The sequence below is a fragment of the Paroedura picta genome, chromosome 5, assembly GCF_049243985.1.
Source record: "Paroedura picta isolate Pp20150507F chromosome 5, Ppicta_v3.0, whole genome shotgun sequence".
Classification (NCBI taxonomy): Eukaryota; Metazoa; Chordata; class Lepidosauria; order Squamata; family Gekkonidae; genus Paroedura; species Paroedura picta.
This window is the reverse complement of record NC_135373.1, coordinates 96,077,558-96,102,572: the sequence shown is the minus strand read 5'-3', so window position 1 is coordinate 96,102,572 and position 25,015 is coordinate 96,077,558. Positions and strand designations below refer to the sequence as shown.

The 25,015-nt window shown below is 41.5% G+C and overlaps 1 protein-coding gene across 4 annotated transcripts in view; it reads left to right on the top strand.

The window, feature by feature from the left end:
• The window catches only part of AGBL3 (AGBL carboxypeptidase 3), a 46,085-nt gene continuing 21,070 nt past the window's right edge, over nt 1-25,015 (top strand). For 2 of the 4 annotated variants that reach the window (XR_013231300.1, XM_077339225.1), the window contains exons 1-11: nt 1-210; nt 2,213-2,317; nt 6,670-6,730; nt 8,040-8,222; nt 12,440-12,547; nt 13,326-13,473; nt 15,880-16,662; nt 17,776-17,941; nt 20,530-20,656; nt 21,775-21,872; nt 22,008-22,096. Coding sequence is in view for 3 of the 4 variants with exons in the window: in XM_077339225.1 (XP_077195340.1) it covers nt 2,252-2,317; nt 6,670-6,730; nt 8,040-8,222; nt 12,440-12,547; nt 13,326-13,473; nt 15,880-16,662; nt 17,776-17,941; nt 20,530-20,656; nt 21,775-21,872; nt 22,008-22,096 (1,829 nt within the window). In the remaining variant the exon portion in view is untranslated. The remainder of the gene's footprint in view (nt 211-2,212; nt 2,318-6,669; nt 6,731-8,039; nt 8,223-12,439; nt 12,548-13,325; nt 13,474-15,879; nt 16,663-17,775; nt 17,942-20,529; nt 20,657-21,774; nt 21,873-22,007; nt 22,097-25,015) is intronic. The other 2 variants (XM_077339226.1, XM_077339227.1) reach the window with 2 other exon arrangements.

The following is a 25,015-nucleotide window of genomic DNA, read 5'->3' as shown; positions in this document are numbered from 1 at the left end:
TCTGCCCCGTGGAACCTTCTCCAGCGGCCATCGCGGGCAGGAGAGGCTGCCCAGGCCACGCCCTGGCTGCGCCGCGGGTTGGTTTCGCTGCGGGGCTTTGAGCCAAGGGCGGCGCGGAGCTCCAGCCATGCGGAGTTAGGGGTTATTTCCCGTCCCTCCCTCCCACCCACCCCCGGTAGCAGGGAATCAGCAGTCTCACAAAGTACGAAGGTGAGGGACGTCCGCCTTGTACGTGGTCCAGGTCCGCTTGGTGGAGGCGCTGGGAACATGTGGGAGGTCGGGGGAACTTGAGGAGAGGAGGACTTTCTGCCACAGCTCAGGTCTCCCTTTCCCTTTCCCATGAAGCCCAGAGGCAAGAAATGGGCCACTCTGTCCCTGATGGCTTGAGGTTGGCTTGGGATGTATTGGTTGGGCTGGTTTCTTAACGTTTGGAAGCAGTTGTCAAAAGCAGTAGAAGACAGCATCCCCTTCACGGGATAGGGACAGACTTATGTTTTGGGAAAAATGCAGGGCAAAAGTACCTCTTATGATGTCTCCATTGTAACCAGGTATAGCCAATTCTTCATTTAAGACAGCTCGGGAAACTGGTGATTTTGGTGTTCTGCAAAAACTATACCTTCAGAGGTGCACATATGATATTGATTTATGTGATAGATAAATGTAGGTCAAAGAATGTCACATTTTCATTAATGCTCCATACACTATTCCACCTAAGATGCATAAGGAAACATGAGAAAAACTGAATAAACTGCTGGTATCTTTGAGATCAAACAGTGTAAGATACTTAATACAATCAATTTTACAGTAAAAGCTGGTATTAGAGAAAAGAGGATCACATTATTTTACAGATGGTATTACACACTGATTTGATAGGCATATGTATATAATTAAATGCCTACAGAGTATTGGCACTGCAATAGCTTTGCTAGCTCTCTGTTCCACATATGGTGGATTTGTTCACCAATACAGAATTATTGGGCTTAGCAGTTAATTCCTCTTGACACATTTTGCCAGGACGGAAAACTGGTAGGAGTAGCCGTTTTGAGCAGTCATGGATGGTGGGAAAGACAACTGATAAATGCTTTGATAAATTATACCATCCCTAATTTAATAGCGACTTGAGTAAAATAGGCCTTGCTTATTTTCTGATCATTAGATTGTTAATCAGGTCAGTCAGTGAATTATCAGTCTGTCTTTTTAACCACTGGAGTCACTGAAGCAGTCGGTGCAAGTTTAAATGGACTGAGGAATGGTAGAGCAGTGGTCCCCAACCTTTTTTCGGCTGGGGACCGGCAGGGCGATGGGACCGGCAGGGCGCACCCACGCATGTGCGCATGTGCGGGCGGGCCGCGCATGCACGATGCGCGGCGTTCCCTGATTCCCTCTCCCCCCCTCCCGCAGTAAGAAGCTTCCCGGGCCACAAGCTTGCAGCCTGGGAAGTTTTTTACTGCGGGGGGGTGGGGAGAGGGAACCGCGGCCCGGCACCCTGGCCTTCGCGGCCCGGCAGCGGGCCGCAGACCGCAGACCACAGGTTGGGGACCACTGTGGTAGACAACAGGAAGGCCTGGAGGATCATTGTCCATGGGGTCGCGATGGGTCGGAAACAACTTTGCAACTAACAACTAACAGCATCCCCTTCACGGGGACAACAACTTTTTAACCACATATAAAACCTGTCACATTAGCATTTCTCAACGCCAGGTTTTCTATTCTTAGATTCGCCCTAATAATGATCTAATTTGGAATGTCTGAATGGCTGCTAGAACTCCACTTATCTGGTTAATATCAACTCCCTGCATGGATACCCCCCCCCCCATTTTTGTCTTGTTTGAAATATTTCCTGAACTGCTAACTTCTACCCTTCATCTGGTTATTTTTAATCCCTGGATCCCCCACCTTCCCCAGCCTTTTAAAACAAGCCTGTGAAGAAATGAACCTTTGTTTTTGAACTCAGAGTTGCTTGCCCTCTAAGTGGGGCTAGATTTGTTCCAGAAATACTCTTTTGACTGGCTCCATATCACCTGTGTGTAGCTGCTTAGCAACTCTAGGGGGCCACAGGACCTAGGACAAGTTCCCACCACCACCATCACCTTCATGAGGCCTCTGTTTTCAAGTCAATGCTGATACTACTTCTGTTTTTTTTTTGTGTGAATAGAGTTGTAAATTAAGATGACACATAATATCCACATTATTGATCTTCATGTTTTCACAGTCTGCGGAAGAAAAGTAAAGGGCCTGGTTTCAAGAGATTATGTCCGAAGTTTCAAATAAGGACAAGCAGCAAGTAGAAGAATTAACCAGTGATGATTGTTCTTCGGTTTGTTCTGTATTTTTGGCAATGTTTTCTCTATTTTATATAACATGGGTTTTGTTTCTACTTCCCCCTCCTTCTTCCAGACTCTCCTATTCTCGTTAATATTTTTCTTTATAGGCATTAACAAATAAACCCCTATTCATACTCAGACGCTGCAATCCTAAGGACACTTTCTTAAGAGTAAGCCCCATTGAATAAAATGGAACTCAGATCAGTTTAGGATTGCTTCCTGAAAGGCTTGTGGCTGAAGGCTGACTGGAGGTCCAGTTTCCTCTTCTGCATTCTCTGTCATTTACTTTTGGAAACAAAAATAAAAGCTTGGCAGCAAGGATTTTGAACAGAGCCAGTACATATTCCTTGTGGTATTAGGTGGGATGATGGTTCCAACTAGGCAATCATCCAAGCAGCTGGTCTGCCTGGGAGTATTACAGAGATAAAGGCAACAATAGTTAAGAATATTTTTGTTCATATTTGCAGATCAACAGGGGGAATTAAGAGCAAATTCACCCTGCCATTGAAGTGAGTGGCCCAGTAAATGCAGTAGAGTACTAACACAGCCAGGTGCCCCAATATGGTGGGAGAGCTCTCACTTCTGTGTGCTGCTCACTAGAGCAGCAGGAGCAGAATGAGGGGGAAAGCAGCATTGCTATGACATCATACTGTCACTTTCTGGTACATAATGAGAATGTCACCATGCCCCCAAAAACTCCCAGTGATTTTGGGCAGATGTCTGACAGCCCTATAGTGTGCAAATGCAAACTACTGAATTGATTTATTTCTAGTCCTAAGGTTGTGTTCTCAATTATCCATGTTGCTATTTTGAATTATCTTAATATTTTAAAACAGAAACATAATGTCAGTGTTTATGTGGCCTCTATTTATGCAATGTTTGAGACAATCCCGCTTTCTTTAAAAAGAGTCCTGTGGAACTTTGTGAGAAAATACATGGGAAGAACAACACTTGTATGTGTGAACCGCCCTCTGTCTCATGTGCATGGCAACGCTTCACATTTCCACCTCCAACAAACACCATGCTGGAAGTAGCTGTACAAATAATTATCTGTGAGACCTTCCAATGATAATCTGACAAGCAGAGAGTATGAAGTTTGAGGTGTTCAGAGGGGGCAGGGACACGGAAGGGCTTGTGCCCCTGCTGTGGTCTTCAGAAATATCTAGTTGACCATTGTAAAAAAACAGGATGCTGGACTAGATGAACCTTTGAAGTTAACCTTCCTACATTCTTATGACAATTGAAGCTTTAAACTGCATTGATTTAGTTGGCAAGTCTTTTAACTAGGATCCTGTTTTCTTGGATACCCAGGACACAGGGATGTCATGATTACAATGTAGGACTGTCCCCCCTGCCACAAAAAACACTGGGTGACTTTAGACCAGTCCCTCTTTCTTGGCCTGACATGCCTCACAGAGTTGTTAGGAAATAATCATTTTTATTTCCCTGACTTTCTTGGTGGTATACTGGAATAAAAATGTAATAAGTAAATTAATAGCATATTAAAATAAAACTTAGGTATAACTATGTATAAGCTCCCGGACAAGATCAGGACCCTGATGGAGCTAAAACAGTTCCGCAGGACCTGCAAAAAGGGAGCTCTTCCGACGGACATTTGGTTGAGATCAGGTGAGACAGCAACATCTACAGGGCCCCTGCTCCCTCCCTCCCAGAAATCCATCAAGACATTCTGCCCCTGGACCTGTTTGCACTGTTATAGTCCATTACCTCTGTTATAGTTATTAATGTTAATATTATTATTGTTGTAGTTATTTATATGTTATGGAAAAAACTAAGTTCCATGTATTGTTTTCTATGTTCCATCTGAACTGCCCTGAGCCTCAGGGGAGGGCGGTATATAAATACAATCATCAATCAATCAATAAAAAGGAATACTAGTCCCCCCCACACACACACTCACACTGAAACTGGACTTCTAACTATTAGGGAGTACACCTGCCAGTCTGCTAGGCAAAATACCTTCTAAAATTAGGTTGAGGAGTATTAAACTAATCAGCTTATGTCCCATTTGACTTAGGTTTTCTGGTTCCTTGTTGTTGCTTGTTTTTCAATAGTGTAATGGACTAAGTGTTTATGCAGACTTGAGAAGGCTCTGAATAGTCACAGTTTACACGAGGTGTGCAGCCAGGCCTAAAAACAGAGGTCAGTTCCCCTGGAGAATATGGCTGTTTTGGAGGCTGGACTCAATAGCATTATACTCCACTGTAGGACCTCCCTGCCCCAAATCCCAAATATTCCTGACTGCAATCCCAAAGTCTTCAGGTATTTCCTAACCCAGAGTTGACAATGATAATTTTATTATTATATCTCTATAATGTAAAATTAGCAGGAAGTCATGAATATCCCTCGTCCCTTCCACTAACCTCTAACTGCTCTTTGATATTTGGACAAGTTTTGTAGATTTGTGCTGTGTGCTGTGAGATCAGCTTGGTATCTTTATGGATTGAAAAATTTAGACAATGGAACATTTCATCTTTGTCCAGTGAATTATACTCTAAATAAGAACTCTAATATTTTCTTTTTAAGTATGAATGCAATCCATCACTTAATCCACCTAAATTTCAAGTAAGCCCTAAGTAGTAGCAAAATATTGTTCTGCATTTACAGTGAATGTTTCTATCCCAAAGGCTTAGCCTGAAGTGGCATGCCTCTGGGGACCAAAGCCGATAAGAAAAGGAAGGATAATGCTCTTAACACACAGAGATATCTCCTCCATGGGCTTTCAGTATAAGCACAGGACTTGGAGGAGGCAACGGCATCTTCCCAAGTGGAGAGAAAGGGCAGGTGTGTTTTTGTGTGAGAAGAAATGGCAGTTTAAGGGGGGGGGAGCAGTTTTAGATTCTAGTCAAGCCAAATTCTGCTTCCATGGTGTGATAATTCTTTGTATTCCAGAGAATCCTTGCGGCACTTTTGCCTGGACTTTCTTTGCGTTAGTCCCCCCCCCCCCAATAGTCATTTCCCCTCTCATCACCAGAAAGCTTTTTTCAGTTTCTTAAAAATTAGTAATTGCTAGGTTGCTATACCAATCTAGTGCCATAATTTACTAGTTCTCAGCTTTCCTTTCTAAAAGGTCTCTAGCCCTATTTATTGCAGAGTTATAATGGCAAATTAACAGGAATAGAGGCTTAAAGGTAAAGGTATCCCCTGTGCAAGCGCTGGGTCATGTCTGACCCTTGGGGTGACGCCCTCCAGCGTTTTCATGGCAGACTCAATACGGGGTGGTTTGCCAGTGCCTTCCCCAGTCATTACCGTTTACCCCCCGGCATGCTGGGTACTCATTTTACCGACTTCGGAAGGATGGAAGGCTGAGTCAACCTTGAGCCGGCTGCTGGGATTGAATTCCCAGCCTCATGGGCATAGCTTTCAGACGACTGCCTTACCACTCTGCGCCAGAAGAGGCTCTTGAATAGAGGCTTACCTTTTTAAAAAAAAATTCAAGCTGAAAATGCATGTAACCAGATCATTATTCAGGCTCCAAAAACCCCCAGAAGTGATGCAATCCTGCAGAATATACTTGGAAAGCATAGCCCACGCAGGCCCTCCCCTTCCCACCCCCTCCTGGCCCATCATTGACCATTTTGGCAGGGGAGGGCAGGTTGACATGACCATATATAGTCATATCACAATAAATGTTTAACAAATTTAACTCCCTCCCATTCAGGAAACACTTCCAGGGCTGTCAAGAAATCCCAGGGTTTCACGAAAACCTGGTGGAGAAAGTCTGAGCTAGATAGACCAATGATCTCACAGCATAAGGCAGCTTCATTTATTTATAGGGACTTAAACAGGCAGAACTTATCAATTCTTACAATTGATATGCTACTAATTGTATATTTCATGTGTAACTGCTATCACTTTATATTTCTATTAATATAAAAATAAATTTACAATGCATTTGCCAAAGACTTATTGTGCTGTGTGCAGTGAGCAATTGTCCTCTGTCAGTCAGATTATGGCATATTTGTCTGGAATGTACGATAGGCAATAAACTCTGCTTGAATTACCTTTCAATATTTCCAGTATGCTCTGTACATAGCAATTTAATTAACCTACCTATAATAATTTTAGAGATATAAAAATTGGGTCTGAGGTTGGATGGTAAAGTTTGCAGTGCATTCTCTTTTATGACAACCCTCTTCTTCCTTGTTTCATTTGTATTACAGTATCATGTAAATTATAAGTAAAATTTAAGAACTGCATTGTTTTAAAATGACAATGGTCAACCTGTTATTGTTCAACGATGCTTGTATTTGATTCTATTTTATTTTCTTTCCATTTACAAGCAGTGCAAGTTACATGACTTTCTATTTTGCTTTTGTTTCAGGATGAGGATCCCTTTGGCCCATGCTTAACAGAAGAGCTTGAACAGTGTGCATTTTTTACAGGTATAAATATTTTTGTTCCTTATCATAGTAGTGAATTGAAATGCACGTAGGGAAGTCTAAAAATAGGTTTAATGAACATGTAGCTGAAACACAGATAGTTTTCTGTTCTGCATAGTACCTCATGCCACACAAACTGGTTTACATCCCCCCAAAATTATGTTCAGCATCATACATGAGGATATCATGCCATCAGAACTAACAGGGTGACTTCCTTTCTGCTGCATAATATCAGTATCCACATTAGTGGAACAAGTCCCTTTCTTCATACATCTATCTGACATTGGGTTTCGGGTGGGTAGAATTAATCTACAGAAAATCGGTAGCTGTAAGCCTGAAAAATGCTTGTCTAACATGTCCAAAAAGAGTTTATAGAAATGAAGAATGATTAACTGTCAAAAATCAAACTTTTTGAAAGCTAATTCTGATTTTGCTTTGTTAGAATAACTTCATGGCACTTGGCTGATATAAATATTACTCTGGCATATTTTTATTTATTTGATTTTTATAGACTCCAAGCAAATGAGTTTGAGGTGGTTTACAATAATAAATTAAGACAGTAAAATACAGTTTATTTTTTAAGTCTTATTTGTTATTACTATTTATTTATTATTTAAACATTTATTACATCTAATCTCTGGACTCAGGGTGGATCACAACATAATTAAAATTACATGTCATTCTAAAATACAATATAAAATCTAATTAAGTTAAAATTCAAATTAAGTTCTTGTATTGCCGATAAAATTCCTATCATGGGACCGTTGTGGCATGATCTGAGCCTCTCCAAGAGGGCAGACTGGCAGGTGCAGGCAGAGAGGCCTATGAAATCAGTTCTTGGCTGTTAGGCCTCAGTCATAGCCTTGTAGAAGAGCTCTGTCTTGCAAGCCCAAGGGAAACTGTCTAAGGTTCCACAGAACTCTGATCTCGCTTGGCAGAGCTTTCAATCAGGCCAGTGGCTGAGGCCAATTTGATATCTTTAGAATCAGGGATCTTAAATAGATTTAAAGCCCTTTGGAGTGTGTAATGGAAGAAGTGATCCCAAGGATTGAAAGAACCCAGAAGAGTCAGGAAGGATCCCCCCCACCCTAAAATCCTCTTCTGGCTACCCAGACTGAAGATGGTATAAAATGTAAGGTGCTAACTCTGTATGTCTGAATTATGTGCCATATTTGTAACAATTTTACAAAAGAACCAGAAATGATGATAGATGGCATAATTATTTTCATTTGATTCGGATAAATTAGCTATGTAGTTTAGCAAACTCCCAAGCACAAGAGATCGATGGCTTTTTTGTCTCTCTGTACCACAGATTCCTTTTGTGATCACATTTTGCCACGGACCACACAGATTTTATTGGAATATGACTCAGGAAGATGGGTGCCACGACTTCGCGAACCTCGTGATCTGTATGGGTTGTCTCCTGCAGGACACCTGCACCTAGTACGCTGGCCCCATCAATATGAAGTTATCAGAAAGAAGATAGAGCATATTGGTAAATAATACTAAAAAATTGTTCTAAGATGGCACTTTGGGGGTACATCTCAAAGCAACACATTGCTAATAATTTCTAATGCAAAGTGTTTTGTAATCCTTATTTCACTCAGTGGGGCAGCAAATTGTTAATGAATATTTCTTTGGTTGATCATCTTATTTTTAATCCAATCATTAAGTGATAACATTGAAAGAAATTTACATTTTCGAAGATGATTTTTAGAGACTGAAGGAAGAACAGGTTACCTTCTTTGTTAGAAGCAAAATATATCTTTAATTACCACAAAAAATAAAGAAGTATGCACTTAATTTTTGATGTAGAACACATTTTATGCTGCGTTCAGGGTTGGAGTGAAACGGAAGTAGAAATTGACATTACGTCACTCCATCCCGCCCTCTCCCCAAGCACAGCATAAGAGGCAGGAAGCCGAATGGTGGCTGTGGCTGCAGCAATGCCAGAGGCGGCGGGAGCAGCCTCCGCAGTAGAGACATCAGCGGTGAGCGCAGGAGTGAGTGGAGTGAGTGAGTGAGTGGAGCTCACTGCTGGACCTGGCCAGCTGCTGCCCTGCCCATCCCTCATCCACCTGCAATCCTGACGGGTGGCAGAAGCAGTAGCAATGGAGTGAGCAGGGCTCTGCACCAGCCCCGGCCAGCTGTCACCCGTCTTCTGAGCCTGCAGGAGAAAGGGATGGACTGGTGGCTTGTGAGACCATCACAGGACAAGGGATAGGTAGGGCAGTGGCTGGCCAGGAGGACTGCAGAAGAGTGGGGCTTGCCTCCAGCCCTGCCTAGCCACTGCCTCGCCCATCACTCAGAGGCCCATGGCACCACAGCAGCAACCCATGGCCAGATTTTCACAATTATCTGATTCTCGGATATTTATTTATTTACTTGGTGATAACCAATAAAACGAATGTTGGATTATGAACTGGAAAAACTGGGGTTCAAATCACCCAGTAGTTTTCCATATTTACCTCAAAGTTTTATATAAGAACAAAAGTAGAAGGGGGGGGCACATATGCTTTCTTCAGCTCTTTGAAGGAAGATTGATATAAAAATGTACTAAGAGTGAAAATAAAGAGTTTAATCTTGTCTTCAGACAAGGTAAGGATTCTGATTAATATTGGAAACATTCTGTCAGTCATATTTTTATCCTCTATTTTAACCTCATAACCCCCCCCCCCAAGAAGTTAGGCTGACAAATTGAGGTCTCCCAGCAATCTTGATTAGCAAGGGCTCAAATAGTAGAGGCAAAGGGGGAGTCATAAATGGCTGATCGCATGCTTGTGTGGCCTCCGGTTGCCTTGGTGCTGTGCAGAGAATCAGAAATGGCTATCTCACACTTACCTTTTGAAGGAGAAAAGACACCTGATTGGTTAGAGCTTCGAGTGGACATTTTAGCCCAAGTCTCCTTGGTTTTAACCATTACCCTACTGGCTCTCCTTGGGTTATGTCTATAAATATAATTTAATAGATTTTAAAACACCCCTTTAAAAATAAATGCCACGGGATTGAATTGTTTTATCCTATTTTGCATTCTTCACTGATTATTCTTTCTCATGTCTGTAATCTGCCCAGTCCCATGCTGCTAGATTCAGATATTTTTATCATACTTCGTAATTTGCTTATCAAATGACTAAATAGTTTTCACTATAAGAGTACTGTAAATGAAGTTAATAACAACAATGGTAAATAATAGCATAGATTATTCTAGAGGAAGAGATTTGAAAGGAGAGATTTCCTAATTGTTTATTTTCATCTGTCCTTCCCCCCAAGTTGTTAATTTACAAACTGTGAAGATTCTTTGAAAATTCATAACAGGACAATTAAGAATACCTACTATAAAGAGTTTAATGAGAGTTATATGTCAAAATGAGAGCATTATCCTTTATAGACGCATATGAAGAGATCAAGTTTTCAGTCTACAGGGACAATGACTGCTGTGAGGAAACTGCGCTTTATTTGGGATGTCATGTTGAATTTATTGTTATAGAAGTGCTCGGCATGTGTACATTTGGCTTAGCCAAGCTAGAAAAAATACCCTTCCTGATGTTTTCTGATATTTTCTGAGCCAAATACAAATCTGTTTTGACTAATGGTATACCTGACACAAATAAAGCTGATTTGGGGGTGGGAGGGAAGGTAAATTCAGGGATATTCAACTATACTGATGAGCTGGGATGGTAGGAGCTCTCAGCTCTCACCAGCCAGCTGAACCTCAGGTCTACATGCAGTGGAAAGAGATGTCTCCCAGCCCCACTCAGATCTTGGGAACAGCTTCTGCTGCCAGGTGCTTTGCAGTGGTTTAAAATCAGAATGAAGTCTGAGAATCTGATGCCGAGGCATTTAAATTTATCTTGGTCCATTTAAATACCTCAGAGACAAAACAATTCAACATTTCTGAATATTTTCTGAAATATCAGTATTGGAATTCAGGAATATTGAGAAGTACCAATATTTTTGTGGTGGGGATTCAGTATATCTGAACCTGAAAAATACAGGGGGGGTGTATATGCCTAATATATGCTCGTCTGTTCCCCTGCTATGATCTCATGCTGACATCTTCTGGCAAAAAACACCCTGCCTGTTTTAAAAATAATGACTGAAAAAGAGCGTCTGCAACAGGAATATAAAACAGCCTCTGCCCTTAACATTTTTTCACTGAGATTCTCCAGCACCATATTAACATACTCCTGAATAGCTAGTGCAAATAAAAAGAAGCCTAAAAGATAATCAACTACATGGACCTTGAAAGACAAATCTTTCTACAAACCTGCAAAAAGCCCTAGATCGGGAAGAAAAAAGTCTGAATCCCCATTCTGCTGTAGAATCTTACTGGAAGAGCTTGCATTAGTGACACACAGTCAGCCTCACCTACCTCACAGATAAAATAGAGGAGGATAGAATGGTGTAAGCTATTCTGAGTCTTTATTGTGGAGACTGATGGGTTATAAATGAAGTCAGTAATTAATAAGGTGGAAGGTGGATGGCAGTTAAAAGGTGGGTGGGTGGGAAGGAGAGAAGGAATCAGGGAAAGGTGAGGATGTGGGGGCTGTCAGGAGGAAGAAAAATGAACTGTTGAAGGGAGAGCAATATAGGGGAAAGTAAGGTGCCCCCTGTAAGTCCTTGAATCATAGAGTTGGAAGGGACCTCCAGGGTCCTTGTGGGTTCACCACCATGTTGTTGGGCTTGACTCATTTGGCACACAGCAGGGCCTCTTCTTTTCCTCCTCTGAAAGACCCTATAGCCTTTCCCCATTTCCTAGTTCTTTCTCCCATTCCCACCAGTCTACCACTGTCTCCCCTTCCCCTCAGTCTTCAGCTTTCCCTCCTGCCGTTCTAAGACTGATTTTCAGTATCATTGGTTGGTTGACATAAAAGACTGAAATCTCGTGTTGGATCCTAAGTAATCCCAAGTATAAGAAGTTCAATGCAAAGGGTGCTTGTTTGCTTTCCCTTCCCACTGCAGCTGCTATGGCCTTCAAAAAGCACTTCCTGAAGTCATGTGGACCAGTGAGGAATGGTAGGAAGTAGGGGACAAACCTGCACAAGAAATTGAGCGATGGAATTTCTACCAGTGAACTGCTCTGGCTGCAACTTCCTCACCATTGCTTTCCTCAGCATTCCTTAGTATTCCCAACACCCTCTAGTGAAGCTTCCAAGTTTTCCTTGGGGAGAACAATTGGAGAGGAGCAGGCCACAAAAATCACCTCTGTTAAGACAACTTATGCTGCTTTAGGTTCCCCGTTTACAGTTAACATTGTCTCCTTAGCAACAGCACACTGAAAAAAGAAGCAGCTTCCATCTTGTACCACGATAGCTTCTCAGGTTCAGTGATCTATTAATAGCATAGCTTTGCTGACTGTGAACACTGCGGGAAAATTTAACCAAAATAGTTTTTAGAACAGATTCTCTTTTATATTACTGAAGAGAAGCCAAACCTTCAACAGAACCCTCTTATCAATAATGCGTGACTGATCTCTGTATTTTTTGTTGTTATTGGCTCTCCTGGAAGCAAAATGGTGATATAATTCTAATTCCTCATTATATCTCTTTATTACTTTGTCCCCCCCCCCCAATTCTAGAGCCTTTGTTGATGTTTCCATATAGATGTAAAGATCATACTATTTTGCTGAAAATGAAGTAAATTGGGGGGGGGGGTTGTTGTTTTAAAAAGGATTAACATTTCTAATTTAAACATGAATTTCTTCTTTTCCAGACTGGACTCCCCCTGCACCAGAACCATTATATACCCCATCAGGTCTGGAAATTGAGCCACTCTGCCCAGACCCTGGAGAGGGTGCTGTTGTCTATCTAGCAGATGAAGGTCTGAGCACAGTTTGCTATAGACGGCACTCAAACAGGAGGATTTTTCATAAGACAGGGCAGCAGTTCTCATACTATAGCATCAAAAGGCCTCATTTTGATTTTTAATTGTTGCACAATTCTCCCAGTACTTGTCCACCCCTTCACAAGCACCTCTTGCAAGCCAAAGCCCATTTAGAAGTGTGCTGCAAGCTTTGTATACCCCAAAGAGCCTCCATGCTTTATTGTCCTCACAACACAGTGAGGGTCTTATCAGCTACATTTTAAAAATGAGTTTAAAAAACTGTTTGTATTGTCTGTACGTGGCCTACAAGCCAGGTTTCAAAAGCCTGATTTGAATGAATAGACTGCAGAACTTTTGTTAGTTCCTCTGTGTGCTGGACTAAAAAAATGATTAGTGGTAGTGACATATATTCTATAACTTCTCTCTGCAAAGTATGAAGTCTTCCTAATCTAAGGAGCCACTTAATTTGAAGCCTTCCTGCTATCTGAGTCTGTCTGCAGAGTAGAGGATAGGATACATCCCGCATTTCATAGATCCTAAGATCCTAAAATATTTATGGAAAACCTGATCATAAACACATTTTCTTTTTTTCAGTGCTTCTTTTGAGATATTAATCGTATATAGGAAAACTTGGAAGATATAATAGATCACAATTTCTTTCCAAATGATATACTTTGCTTCAGAAAAGAATATGTCTAAAAACTCTTTGCGCAGAGTGTTTTGCAGATGTATCATCATTCATAACAATAATTGTATCTTGGTTTCCTTTGACTAGCTAACAAGGATTCCAGCTTTATGTATTCTCGAATAGGGGGAAGCTTCCCTTCCAAGCAGGTGCTCCCTCAATCATTGGAAGACTGGGACAGTACTTTAATTTTTGAAGCACGGTTTGAAAGTGGGAATCTGCAAAAGGTGGTCAAAATGTAGGTAGATCATTAAAAGTGGTTACTGATTTTTTTTTAAGAATACATTTTGCCATTGAAAAGCACTTCAACAGTTGTTGAATAATAGTTTGAGAACATAGGATGAGATGCAGATGCTTATGTATACCTGTGGGAGTGTTTAATAATTTTTATTTATTTGTACTCGCCCATTCATGACCTAGCGATTCCAGTCTTTCTCCGATTCAGATACTGCCCACGCCCAAAACAGCTTATTTTCCATTAAGCACCCTCAGGTGCTTCTCCTGAACTATGTGAAAACATTTCTTTTACACAAAGACCCATTTTTCAAGCAAAATAATATACACTTCTTTAGCATTATATAGACCTAACTGAGAAGAAATAGACTGAAGCCATTGGCAGACTAGACTTAAGCCCATATCATATACACAATATATATTGCAAGATATTATACAACAGTCTATCTGAAGTCTATATTTTGCTACCTGTATTACAAAATCGTAACTCTGACTGGCATGAAATGCTGCTGCTTTGTAAGCAGTCCCATAGGATAAGGTGCTACAGCTAAAGGAGTGCAGAATGGCTATACTTATGTCTTTTCCAAAAGATTATAAATCACAAAGAATAGAAGTATGTCAGAACATAAGCCAAATAAAACAGAAATATAATGGTACCGTATAGACTAACAATATTTATTTCAGTATGAGCTTTTGTGACTCACAGCTTATTTCTTCAGATACATGGAAATGAAGCTGGGACTCCTACTTGAGGGGAAAGATTACAAGGGAAGAAGCTAAGACAGTGAGCCCTGTCATGAATCTTCCAAGTGTAAATCAGAGTGGGAGAAAAGGGGAGTAGAAAGGTTAGGTCCAGTCACAAAACTACAAAGTATGGTCTCTCTCTGTATTGGAAACAATATGGCAGTTACAAACCAATAATGAGGTGACAAGCTTAAGTGAAAATTTACAGCAACTGGCACAAAGTCATCATCTGGTAAAACATGTTAAGAACAGCTGGTCAGCAATTCTATAAAGTAGATCCTAGAAAGTGGCAAGCAGACCATTTAAACCAGGATGACAATGGAGTGTTCAGTTTCTTGATGACACAAATATTGACTTGGACCACTGCCTAAAGGAGTGCTGAAACAAAAATAATGAACTGGGAGGGGTGGGTCTGAAGCGCCACAAGCTAAGTTTAGCTATTGTGAGCATGACCTTATACTCTATCAAGAGATTCTTTAATAAGTTGAAGTTGGTCCTTAAATCTAAAAAACGTCCCTTGAAAAAGCTGTAAGGCAAAACGCATTGGGACTTGTGTGAAATAAGAATAAAAGAATTACTGAAACTGAAGAGAGATGACTCTATATAAGTCTAATTTGGATAATTTATTGCCATATTGGTTTCCCAGTGCATCTGTATTATTCTATAAAGGAGTGCTGAAGCAAAGGCAGGCGTAGTCGTAGGCATGCCAATATATTTGCTGCACTGAGCTCCTTAGACAAAGAGTAAGAGTTCAATATAATAAATATATAGATTGTGCTCTAGTAGCATGGCTAAGGTCTGGGCTTCAACAAGAATGCAGAGGTATTCCTTGTGTCACTTATAGGATTTTAGTGCTCAGTCTTGTGCTTTGCTGCCACTGCAAGGATACCCCAAATTGCTTCGGTGTTCAAATAAATTAGTTTTGGAAGAAGGGTAGATCAAATATTTTATGTGAACTGGAGGATATTATAATAGTTGTGGATTGTGATCCTTCATGTTCCTGTTTTAAAATGTTTTTGTTGTCTGTTCCAACCAACCTGTTTTTAATTTATTTGGTTATTTTTATCACACCATTCCTTCAAGGAACTCAAGGTGACATTCATCATCTCTTTCATTTAATTTTCACAACAACTCTGTGAAAAGGAAGTATACACAGAGATAATGAGCAGAACAAGGTCCATCCAATGAGTTTCACAGCAAGTGGAACTTGAACCTGGGTCTCAAAAAATGCAATACACTATACTGGGTGTTTTAGGTAATGGCAGTTACCTACCAGGAATGGGCACCCTTGTCCATATTTTATCCTAAAATTCTTGTAAACACTGCCTTTGCCTTTAATCTGTTTTAAAATACATGTTCAGCCTCTACAAAGGCCAGCTTAACCTAACTATACTATTATGTTCTCTTAAAACAGCCAAGAATTAATTCTGCAGTCACTACATGGTCTACTTTAAAATACAAATATATCAATAAACAATTTCCAAGTTAGTTGGTAAAGGGAAGTAACTAGCTACGGAATCTACATACAAAGATAGTGCTAGAAATTTGGCTTTAAAAACATTAGAAATAAGGGACAAAGTCAAATATGTATCATGTGACAGTACATGGATGTCCTGCTGTTTAGTCCAGATTAAACATCTGTTTTTTCTCTCCTTTCCTCGTATAGCAGTGATTTTGAGTACCAGCTGACACTACGCACTGATCTGTACACAGATAAGCATACTCAGTGGTACTACTTCCAGGTCACCAACACACAAGCAGGAACGCCATATCGTTTCACCATTGTCAACTTCACCAAACCAACAAGCTTGTACAATCGCGGTATGCGCCCATTGCTGTATTCGGAGGCCGAAGCAAGGATCCACAAAGTGGGATGGCAAAGGACAGGAGATGCAATCAGGTATTACAAAAACAACCTCAGTCAGGATGGACGTCAGTATTTCTCCCTCACGTGGACATTCCAATTCCCTCATGACAGGGATACCTGCTACTTTGCCCATTGCTATCCTTATACCTACAGCAACCTGCAAGACTACCTGTCAGCTATCGCCAGAGACCCAAAGAGGTCCAAGTTTTGCAAGATCCGCATCTTGTGCCAGTCCCTAGCTAGAAACGTTGTCTATGTCTTAACCATCACCAATCCTCTGCAAGATTTCCAGGAGGAAAAACGCAAGGCAGCTGTGATTTTGACTGCCAGAGTGCACCCAGGGGAAACAAACAGTTCCTGGATGATGAAAGGCTTTCTGGATTACATTCTGGGGGATTCAGACACTGCTCAGTTGCTCCGGGACACCTTTGTTTTCAAAGTTGTGCCCATGTTAAATCCTGATGGTGTCATTGTGGGCAATTACCGCTGCTCTTTAGCAGGTAGGGATTTGAATCGAACCTACAGATCCGATCTCAAGGAGTCTTTCCCTCCTGTTTGGTGCACCCGGACCATGATCAAAAGGTAAAAAGGTAACACCATCTCTCCTCCTCTATATTTAATATAGCCACTGTTTGCTTTCTCTGCGCCTGATCTTAATATATTAACAAATGCCCAATATTCACTGCACTATAATTTATTTACTGATGTTACTTTAGAGATTATTGTATTTTGGGTGCATTTTGAAGGTTCTAAATACTATGTAGCTTTTATAACTGTTTTGTTTGTGTTAAGTGTCATCAAGCTGCTTCCTGCTTATGGCCCCCATATAAATTAATGATCTTCCTGTTATTAACAAGCCTTCTCAGGTCTTGCAAACTGAGGGTCCATGGCCTCCTTCATTGGATCAGTCCATCACCTCCTTTCCTACTGCCTTCAACTTTTCCTAGCACTGCTGTCTTTTCCAGTGACTCTTGTCTTTTCATTATCTTAAATGTCATATAGAATAGAAAAATTAACCTCCAGTAACAAGTCCGGATTTTCTTTCCAAATAGGATTTAATTGTGCTTGTGAATGATGTTAATTCAAGTGTCAGCTGTCCTCAAGAGGACATTTTCCTGCTGCCATGAGAAGGTTCTCAGTAGAGGCAGCATAGAAACATCCTAAAGCAGGGTGTAGTCGCTAGGAGCATTGCCTTCTAATCTGGCAAGCCGGGATTGATTCCGTGCTCCCCCGCATGCAACCAGCTGATAAAGCTGTTCTGACTGAGCAGTAATTTCAGGCTCTCTCAGCCTCACCTCCTTCACTGGGTGTCTGTTGTAGGGAGAGAAAAGGGAAGGCGATTGTAAGCCACTTTGAGATTCCTTCAGGCAGTGAAATGTGAGGTCTAAAAACCAACTCTTCTTTTTCTTCTTCTAAATGAATAATGTAATGCAAGCAATATTTTCTTAAGTAGAAGGAAGATATAATAGGTGGCCATTACATGCAATCTGACTTGTCATTATGGTCTGTGGGATACCTTACTGAGGAGTGTTCTAGACGTAAATACACCACCAGCAATAGATCTCTGAAAATCACTAACAGCTCCTGCAGCTGTTTCCCGTAACTATTGCTGTAATCCAAGAAAGCAGGATGGGGATATTTGAGCTACAATAAACCAAAGTTATCCATGTATAACCATTTTCTTCCTTCCCAAAGAATAATGGAAGAGCGCAATGTCATCCTGTATTGTGACCTTCATGGCCACAGCAGGAAAGAGAATGTCTTCATGTATGGATGTGAAAAAAGGGAACAGCAAGAAGAAGGGACAAGCTTATACCAGCGCATTTTTCCGTTCCTTATGAGCAAAAATTGTCCAGATAAAGTAAGGCAACCTTTAACTTCTTTGTATTAACTTTATAGTAGTAGAAGAAACTTTATAGCAGTAGAAGAAACCTGTATCAGAAGTTCAGGGTTTGCTAAAATTTCTCAGCAATTTTAGTGTTCTGAAATCATACTTGTAATGTTGTATTAGCATAGTGGGATGTATAACCATAGGGCTTCTGCAGAGAGCCCTTTCAGAGCTTGCGGATTGGTTTACTGGATTCAGGTGTCCTCAAAGGACCGTTGTAGTAGGTGTGGGGGATTTAACTGCAAATCCCCCTTCCCTGCCGTTTGATGGATTGGAGTGGCCCAAAAAAGGTCCTTTATCACTCCATCCTTGCCCTACTGCAGAGACCCCTTTTAGAAGCATGCAAATGCAGTAGAATCATAGAATCGTAGAGTTGGAAGGGACTCCCTGCACTATGCAGGACACACACACAACCCTGTCGCTCATCCACTGTAACCTGCCACCCCCTTGAGCCTTCACAGAATCAGCCTCTCTGTCAGATGGCTATCTGGCCTCTGTTTAAAAATATCCAGAGATGGAGAACCCACCACCTCCTGAGGAAGCCTAGGAAGTAGAGTTTCTGTCTCATATTAAACATGCCAAGTTGTATGACTGGCAACGATAGTATTTTATGATGAGAAGGATGATGTCAGTGATCCCTTCAGAATCATGGGGCTTTCAGAATTTGAGTTCCCAGTTGATTGAAGCCTTCATTTGAATATGTGTCTCACACAAGATCACACTCCTTGAAAGGAAACCAAAATGGTAGCCTACTAAACAACTGAAGAGGCAGCTAATTTGTTTGGATGTGACTTGATCAGTTGTCAAATTAATTAAAAATAAAGACTTAAAAAAAAACCCTTTGTTAGTCTTAAAGATACCAGTTTCAAACTTGGTTCAACCAACAATTAACCCTGATGCCAATGTTCTCAGGGTAAATTTTTGCTGCTGTTTAAGAGCTAAAGAAAAAAAAATCAGCCTGTTCTTCAGAAAGAGGGAATTCGGAATAGTGCCACAGTTTCTATGAACAGCAGAGACTGAAAATGTATGCCCAGAGAAGTTGTAGTGCAGCTGTGCTTGAGCTCCTCATCCTGCTTTTGCAAGCAGATTACTCTCATAAGATGTTAAGCACATACATGATCATAATATTTCTACAGTGCTATCAATACGCATGGCTCTTTACAGAATGACATAAAAACAGGTGTCTGCCCCACAGAAGTTGCCATCTAAGTCTGCTTCTGCATGGGGATTTCCCCCCACAAAGTAAGCAGGAAGCTCATATGACATTAAATTTAATTGGCACACATCTTGTGGATTTTCTGACACTTTACCCTTTAAACTGGTTAAAGGAAGCCTATTTTAATCCTGCCAAAAGAGGAATGTGTGGAGTAGCTGCAGAGGAAACTCTGTAAACAAATCCTCTGTCATCATTATGGGGGTGGGAGGTACAGCAGACCAGTCCAGTGGCACCTTTAAACAAAGTTTTATTCAAAGTATGAGCTTTTGTGTGCACACACCTGTCCTCAGATACAATATAAGGGGATGGGTGGAAATAATCAGTTTCACAGTGGCAAGGGCAGCTCACACACGTACCTTGAGTTCTTTAAAAAGCTATTTTCAGTTTCCCTGCTGAGAGCTGCCTGGTAGAATTGCAGACAGGATGACTTGGAAAGAAAAAGAAAATGAGGGGGAAGGGCTGTGGGGAATCCCAACATGACTGTTTCTATGCAGGCGGGAGAGGGGGCAGCAGCAGTCCAGGAAAGGGCTGTGTAGACACTGTTCCTTTGCATTCCACTCTACTTGTTGCTGTTATTGCGATGGTGGTGACATGTTTTCACACTCCTGTGTGGACTCAGCCTCCATTTCTGTAGAAAGGGAGACAATTGGAAGGAAGGGAAAGAGAAAGAGAAAGGCCAATGATGTAGGATGAATAGGAGCAAATACATTTACATTTACAGTTCATTTAAGTTACACAGTCAAATTAAACATTAACAAGTGTGACTGCAATGGATGACCTTGCCTGTATATAAAACACACAGATCTTCCATACAATGTGCTCCTGTGGGAATTCATTGTGTTCTCTATAAAAGCCAATAAGAGTCATTTCTCTTACTGTTAATTGCAGTTGTGGGCATCTTGGTTGCATGCGATTAGAGTATAAGAGGTTTGCAAATATTTTATTTATACTCTAGGTTTCATGATTTTGAAAAGCTTGTAGAAATATTGAACACATCTGCTTTCCCCCCTTCCTGTAAGCCAAATTGTGTTTTGGCAGACTCGATGTCATGTCCTTCCCACTCCCTATACAATATATAGCTTCACTTAATCATGGTATGACATTGCCACATTATGCATTTCCCTTTCCCACGCATACCCACGTCAGCAACAGCTAGTGATGTGGAGTCATGTGCTGATGCCATGTCACAAGAAAGTGAATGTGCAGATGGAGGGAGAGGGTGTCGTGAGAGGGTCATTCTGGGCAGCAACTTAGTGTCTGTTGAAATGTGTCCCTTGTTAGAAAGGGAAGCTGTTTAGCATTGGAGATAATAACCTCAGCATTGATCAAAATCTTTTTGCATAAGTTTTCATTCCCAGATTGCAGTTTCAAGATACAGAAAGGCAAAGAAGGGACAGGGCGAGTAGTGATGTGGAAGATGGGCATCATCAATAGCTATACCCTGGAAGTTACTTTCTGTGGCTCTAAACTGGGTAAAGAAATATATATATTCTCCGAAAAGAATACTGAATCATCGAGTGAGGTCCTCATGTTTGCTGTTACAGGCTCAAATGAATATGATGTAAACTTGTTGTGTTAGAGATCATACCAAACTGGTAGAGGTTGAAATATCATTATAGATGCATCTGCACTTTGCAAAATGTAGATTTTAAGCCCAAGGGGAGCAGATATGTACAGGTAAGTCAAGGTTAATGTCCATAAAACACAGTGAGTTGGATTCCATAGACTAAGGGTACAAGAACCTTGTGAAGGATCCTTTCCCTTCCCTCCTGCAAGACTCCTGCAAAGCCAACACTGGAGGTTAAGTGAGCCTCATGTATAAAATGCTGCATGGAGGAGATGCAGTGAATTGGGCAAAATCACTCCCACTTTGGTCCTTCAATTGGTACATGAAGTATGCCAGAGCAAGTTTTCCAGTGGAGCAAGTGTTGATTTCAGCCAGTTGCTCCTCCTCACTGTAGCTCACATACCTTTTGACATGGTGTCCACATCCCTTTTTATCCTAGATTGTGGCTTTTCACAACACCTAAGGAGCTTTGAAAGGAAGGGGAAAGAACAGAAAAATCCCCCATCATAAGCAGCTTTTACTTAGGATTCATAGGATCTCACTTTATTTGTGCATTCAGTACCATATATATTTATTGATGGATGTGTTTAGATCCTGTGATAAGCAAGTGTTCCTATACAGACTAAGAGTAGAAGTGCTAGGACTCTCTGACAGAGATCTCAGCACCTCACAGTTGCCAGAACCTTTTGAGAAGAGCCATGATGTTAAAGTGATTTAAAATATATATGTATTTGTAGTATAGATCAGTCCTTTAGTCTGTAACCAATCCAGTATCTCCTATCCATGCACTTTGGGGATATGGAAAGAGAAAATAACCTTTTGCTAACACTTCTTGTAAAAACCAGGAGTCTAAGATAACAGAGAGGCTTTCAATGAGAATTTTGAAGCATAGAGTATTTTTCTATTTGTAGACTTACAAAAGCCAGAAGTCTTGTTTTTCCAATTATCTTGTAACAAATAAAATAACTGCTGTCATTGGGCAGGACAGCTATTTCTTCACTGATCTTTCTCTTCATATCTTAGGCAACATTGGTTCCCACTTTAATACAAAGGATTTGGAATCCATAGGATACCGTTTCTGTGATACGCTGTTAGATTTCTGTAGTGAAAAAAAGGAAAAGGTAGGAAAAGTTTGTCAGATCCTGCCAGCGAATCACTGCTTTGATATAGAACTATGTAGCAATGCTAAAAGATCTGTTATCACCTGAGGGCAGTGAGGCACTGGAATTTACTACTAATGGTGTGACTTTCCCCAGTATAATGAATGTCTGAAAGAACTGGAAGACATGGTGAAACAAGAGGAGCCAGTTGTACCCATCAACGACACATTCGACAAAGACTCCAGGTAAATGGCATTCGTAAGATATGCTTCTATCTTGTTCCCTCCATGATTAAATGGGGTACTGAGGAAGGAAATTTGTTTTAGCCTGACTTAAGGTGTGTTAAGTCTCCTGAAGTTTACATTAGAGCTGGATGAAGAATCACAAAGATGAAGAAGGAAAGTGCTGAGTTGAAGAAAGAACAGGATGGGTGGACTTGAAAAGAACTGGTTTGAAGCAGCCTATAAGCCAGCTTCTGACAAAGTTAGCAGAAAATCTGTCAAGAATGGAAAATGTTACTTTCAGTTTTGAGTTACTCATCCTTATCTTCTACAAGAAGTATGAAAAGGGCTTGGGTGCTGTAACTTTTCCAAGATACTGTTCCATCATTGGTCTTCTATGTGGTCCCTCATGGGGACTGCACATGCTTATGCCTGCCATCAGGTAGGTCTTTATAGCTAAAAGCCTGCAGAAGGCGCTGTACAACAGAGTCAGAAGCTTGTTTCTGCCCAGGAATCACATGCTCCACAACAGCTCCCTCTTACCTTCAGTTCCTCTTTGGCTGCTGAAGAAGAAAGTCATGGTTTTGGAGACTCCATCTATAGTTGAGAGGATTTCATCCAGTTCCGTTGAAGCTGTGTCAGCTTCTGTGTCCCTTCCATGACTCAAAAAACACTTTTCAAGAAGTGCTCTTAACGTGGAGCAAAGATGACTCAAACTGACAAACACAACCTTTGACTGTTCTGTTTGGGCAAAGGACATAGAGTGTCCACATTTAGACCAGCTAACACATCACTCCAAAAGCTCGGGGAAGATAGGGTGTCAAAACTTAAGGCAGTGTTGTGGGAGAAAGCCCCTAAAAGTCTCAGAGCTAGCATTCAAGTTAGACCCAGAGAAAGCTCCCAATTCTGTGTATTCAGAATCAATGCATTTGGCTCCACCTCCTAGATCCATATCTCAGTGGATCCAATCTTGGTTGTACTCCCCTTGGGTTCATCACTCTTCTTCTGTTGTTGTTAGGGGCAAAGTCGTGTCCGACCCATCGCGACCCCATGGACAATGATCCTCCAGGCCTTCCTGTCCTCCACCATTCCCCGGAGTCCATTTAAGTTTGCACCTACTGCTTCAGTGACTCCATCCAGCCACCTCATTTTCTGTCGTCCCCTTCTTCTTTTGCCCTCGATCACTCCCAGCATTAGGCTCTTCTCCAGGGAGTCCTTCCTTTTCATAAGGTGGCCAAAGTATTTGAGTTTCATCTTCAGGATCTGGCCTTCTAAGGAGCAGTCAGGGCTGATCTCCTCTAGGACTGACCGGTTTGTTCGCCTTGCAGTCCAAGGGACTCGCAAGAGTCTTCTCCAGCACCAGAGTTCAAAAGCCTCAATTCTTTGACACTTGGCCTTCCTTATGGTCCAACTTTCGCAGCCATACACTGCAACTGGGAATACCATAGCCTTGACTAAACGCACTTTTGTTGGCAGGGTGATGTCTCTGCTTTTTAGGATGCTGTCTAGATTTGCCATAGCTTTCCTCCCCAGGAGCAAGCGTCTTTTAATTTATTTGCTGCATTCCCCATCTGCAGTGATCTTGGAGCCCATGAAAATAAAATCTGTCACTATCTCCATTTCTTCCCCATCTATTTGCCAGGAATTGAGAGGGCCGGATGCCATGATCTTTGTTTTCTTGATGTTGAGTTTCAAGCCAACTTTTGCACTCTCCTCCTTCACCCGCATCAACAGGCTCTTTAATTCCTCTTCACTTTCTGCCATTAGAGTGGTATCATCTGCATATCTGAGGTCGTTGATATTTCTACCTGCAATCTTGATCCCAATTTGTGATTCCTCTAATCCCGCCTTTCTCATGATGTGCTCCGCATACAAGTTAAATAGGCAAGGCGACAGTATACAGCCTTGCCGAACTCCTTTCTCAATTTTGAACCAATCAGTGATTCCATGTTCAGTTCTCACTGTTGTTTCTTGACCTGCATATAAATTTCTCAAGAGACAAATAAGATCCTCTGGTATTCCCATCTCTTTAAGAACGTGCCACAATTTGTTGTGCTCCACACAATCAAAGGCTTTAGCATAGTCAATGAAGCAGAAGTAGATGTTCTTCTGGAACTCCCTAGCTTTCTCCATGATCCAGCGTATGTTGGCAATTTGATCTCTAGTTCCTCTGCCTCTTCGAAATCCTGCCTGTACTTCTGGACCTTCTTCTGAGCCTCCAGCTAAAAAGACTAAAGGCAAGACAAAGGAAATCAGCTCCACAGCAGAATGCTCCCAACTGCACTCCTGAGCCAAGGCCAACCTTATAGAAGAAACCCAGGATCCCATCTCTGGGTCCAAGTTCTCCACCTGTTTCTCTCTCCAATGGGGATGGGAATGCTGGCTTACAACAAGGCCAGCCAACACGTGAGTCCAATCCAGAACAAATGGCCCCAGCTCCATGGTCTCGGCCCTAACCACCTATGCAATGGCCTTTACATCCCCGCAATATCTCTGGGATATCTGGAGGAAAGGGGTTACAACTTTGCAGGACACAGGTATGTGAGTTTGTATTATTACCCTCATTGGATGTTGTCAGATACCATCTTGCACAGGCTGGGTTCTCCTTTCTGGCAGTGAGAGGAGAATAAATAGCTATTGAATCCAGTGGATCCAACACAGCATTGGATTGCAGCCAAGATGAGAGGATAGGTGAGCCATCTGGTCTCTCCTACAGAGGATCTCTGTATGTTTGTAGAGCAGTTGATTCATATGGTCCAGTCTCTCAAGATTGAAGTCATTACCTCGAAGCACAAACCCAAAAATAAGATTCTGAGCCACCTCTATTCAAAGCCTCCCAGGATTATTGTTTTCCAGTGTGGCAAAAAACTGCATCTCTCCAGTCTGCCTCCAGAAGGGTAGATCAACTGGAGAAGGCAGTTCTGCATTCACTGTTCAAGTGAG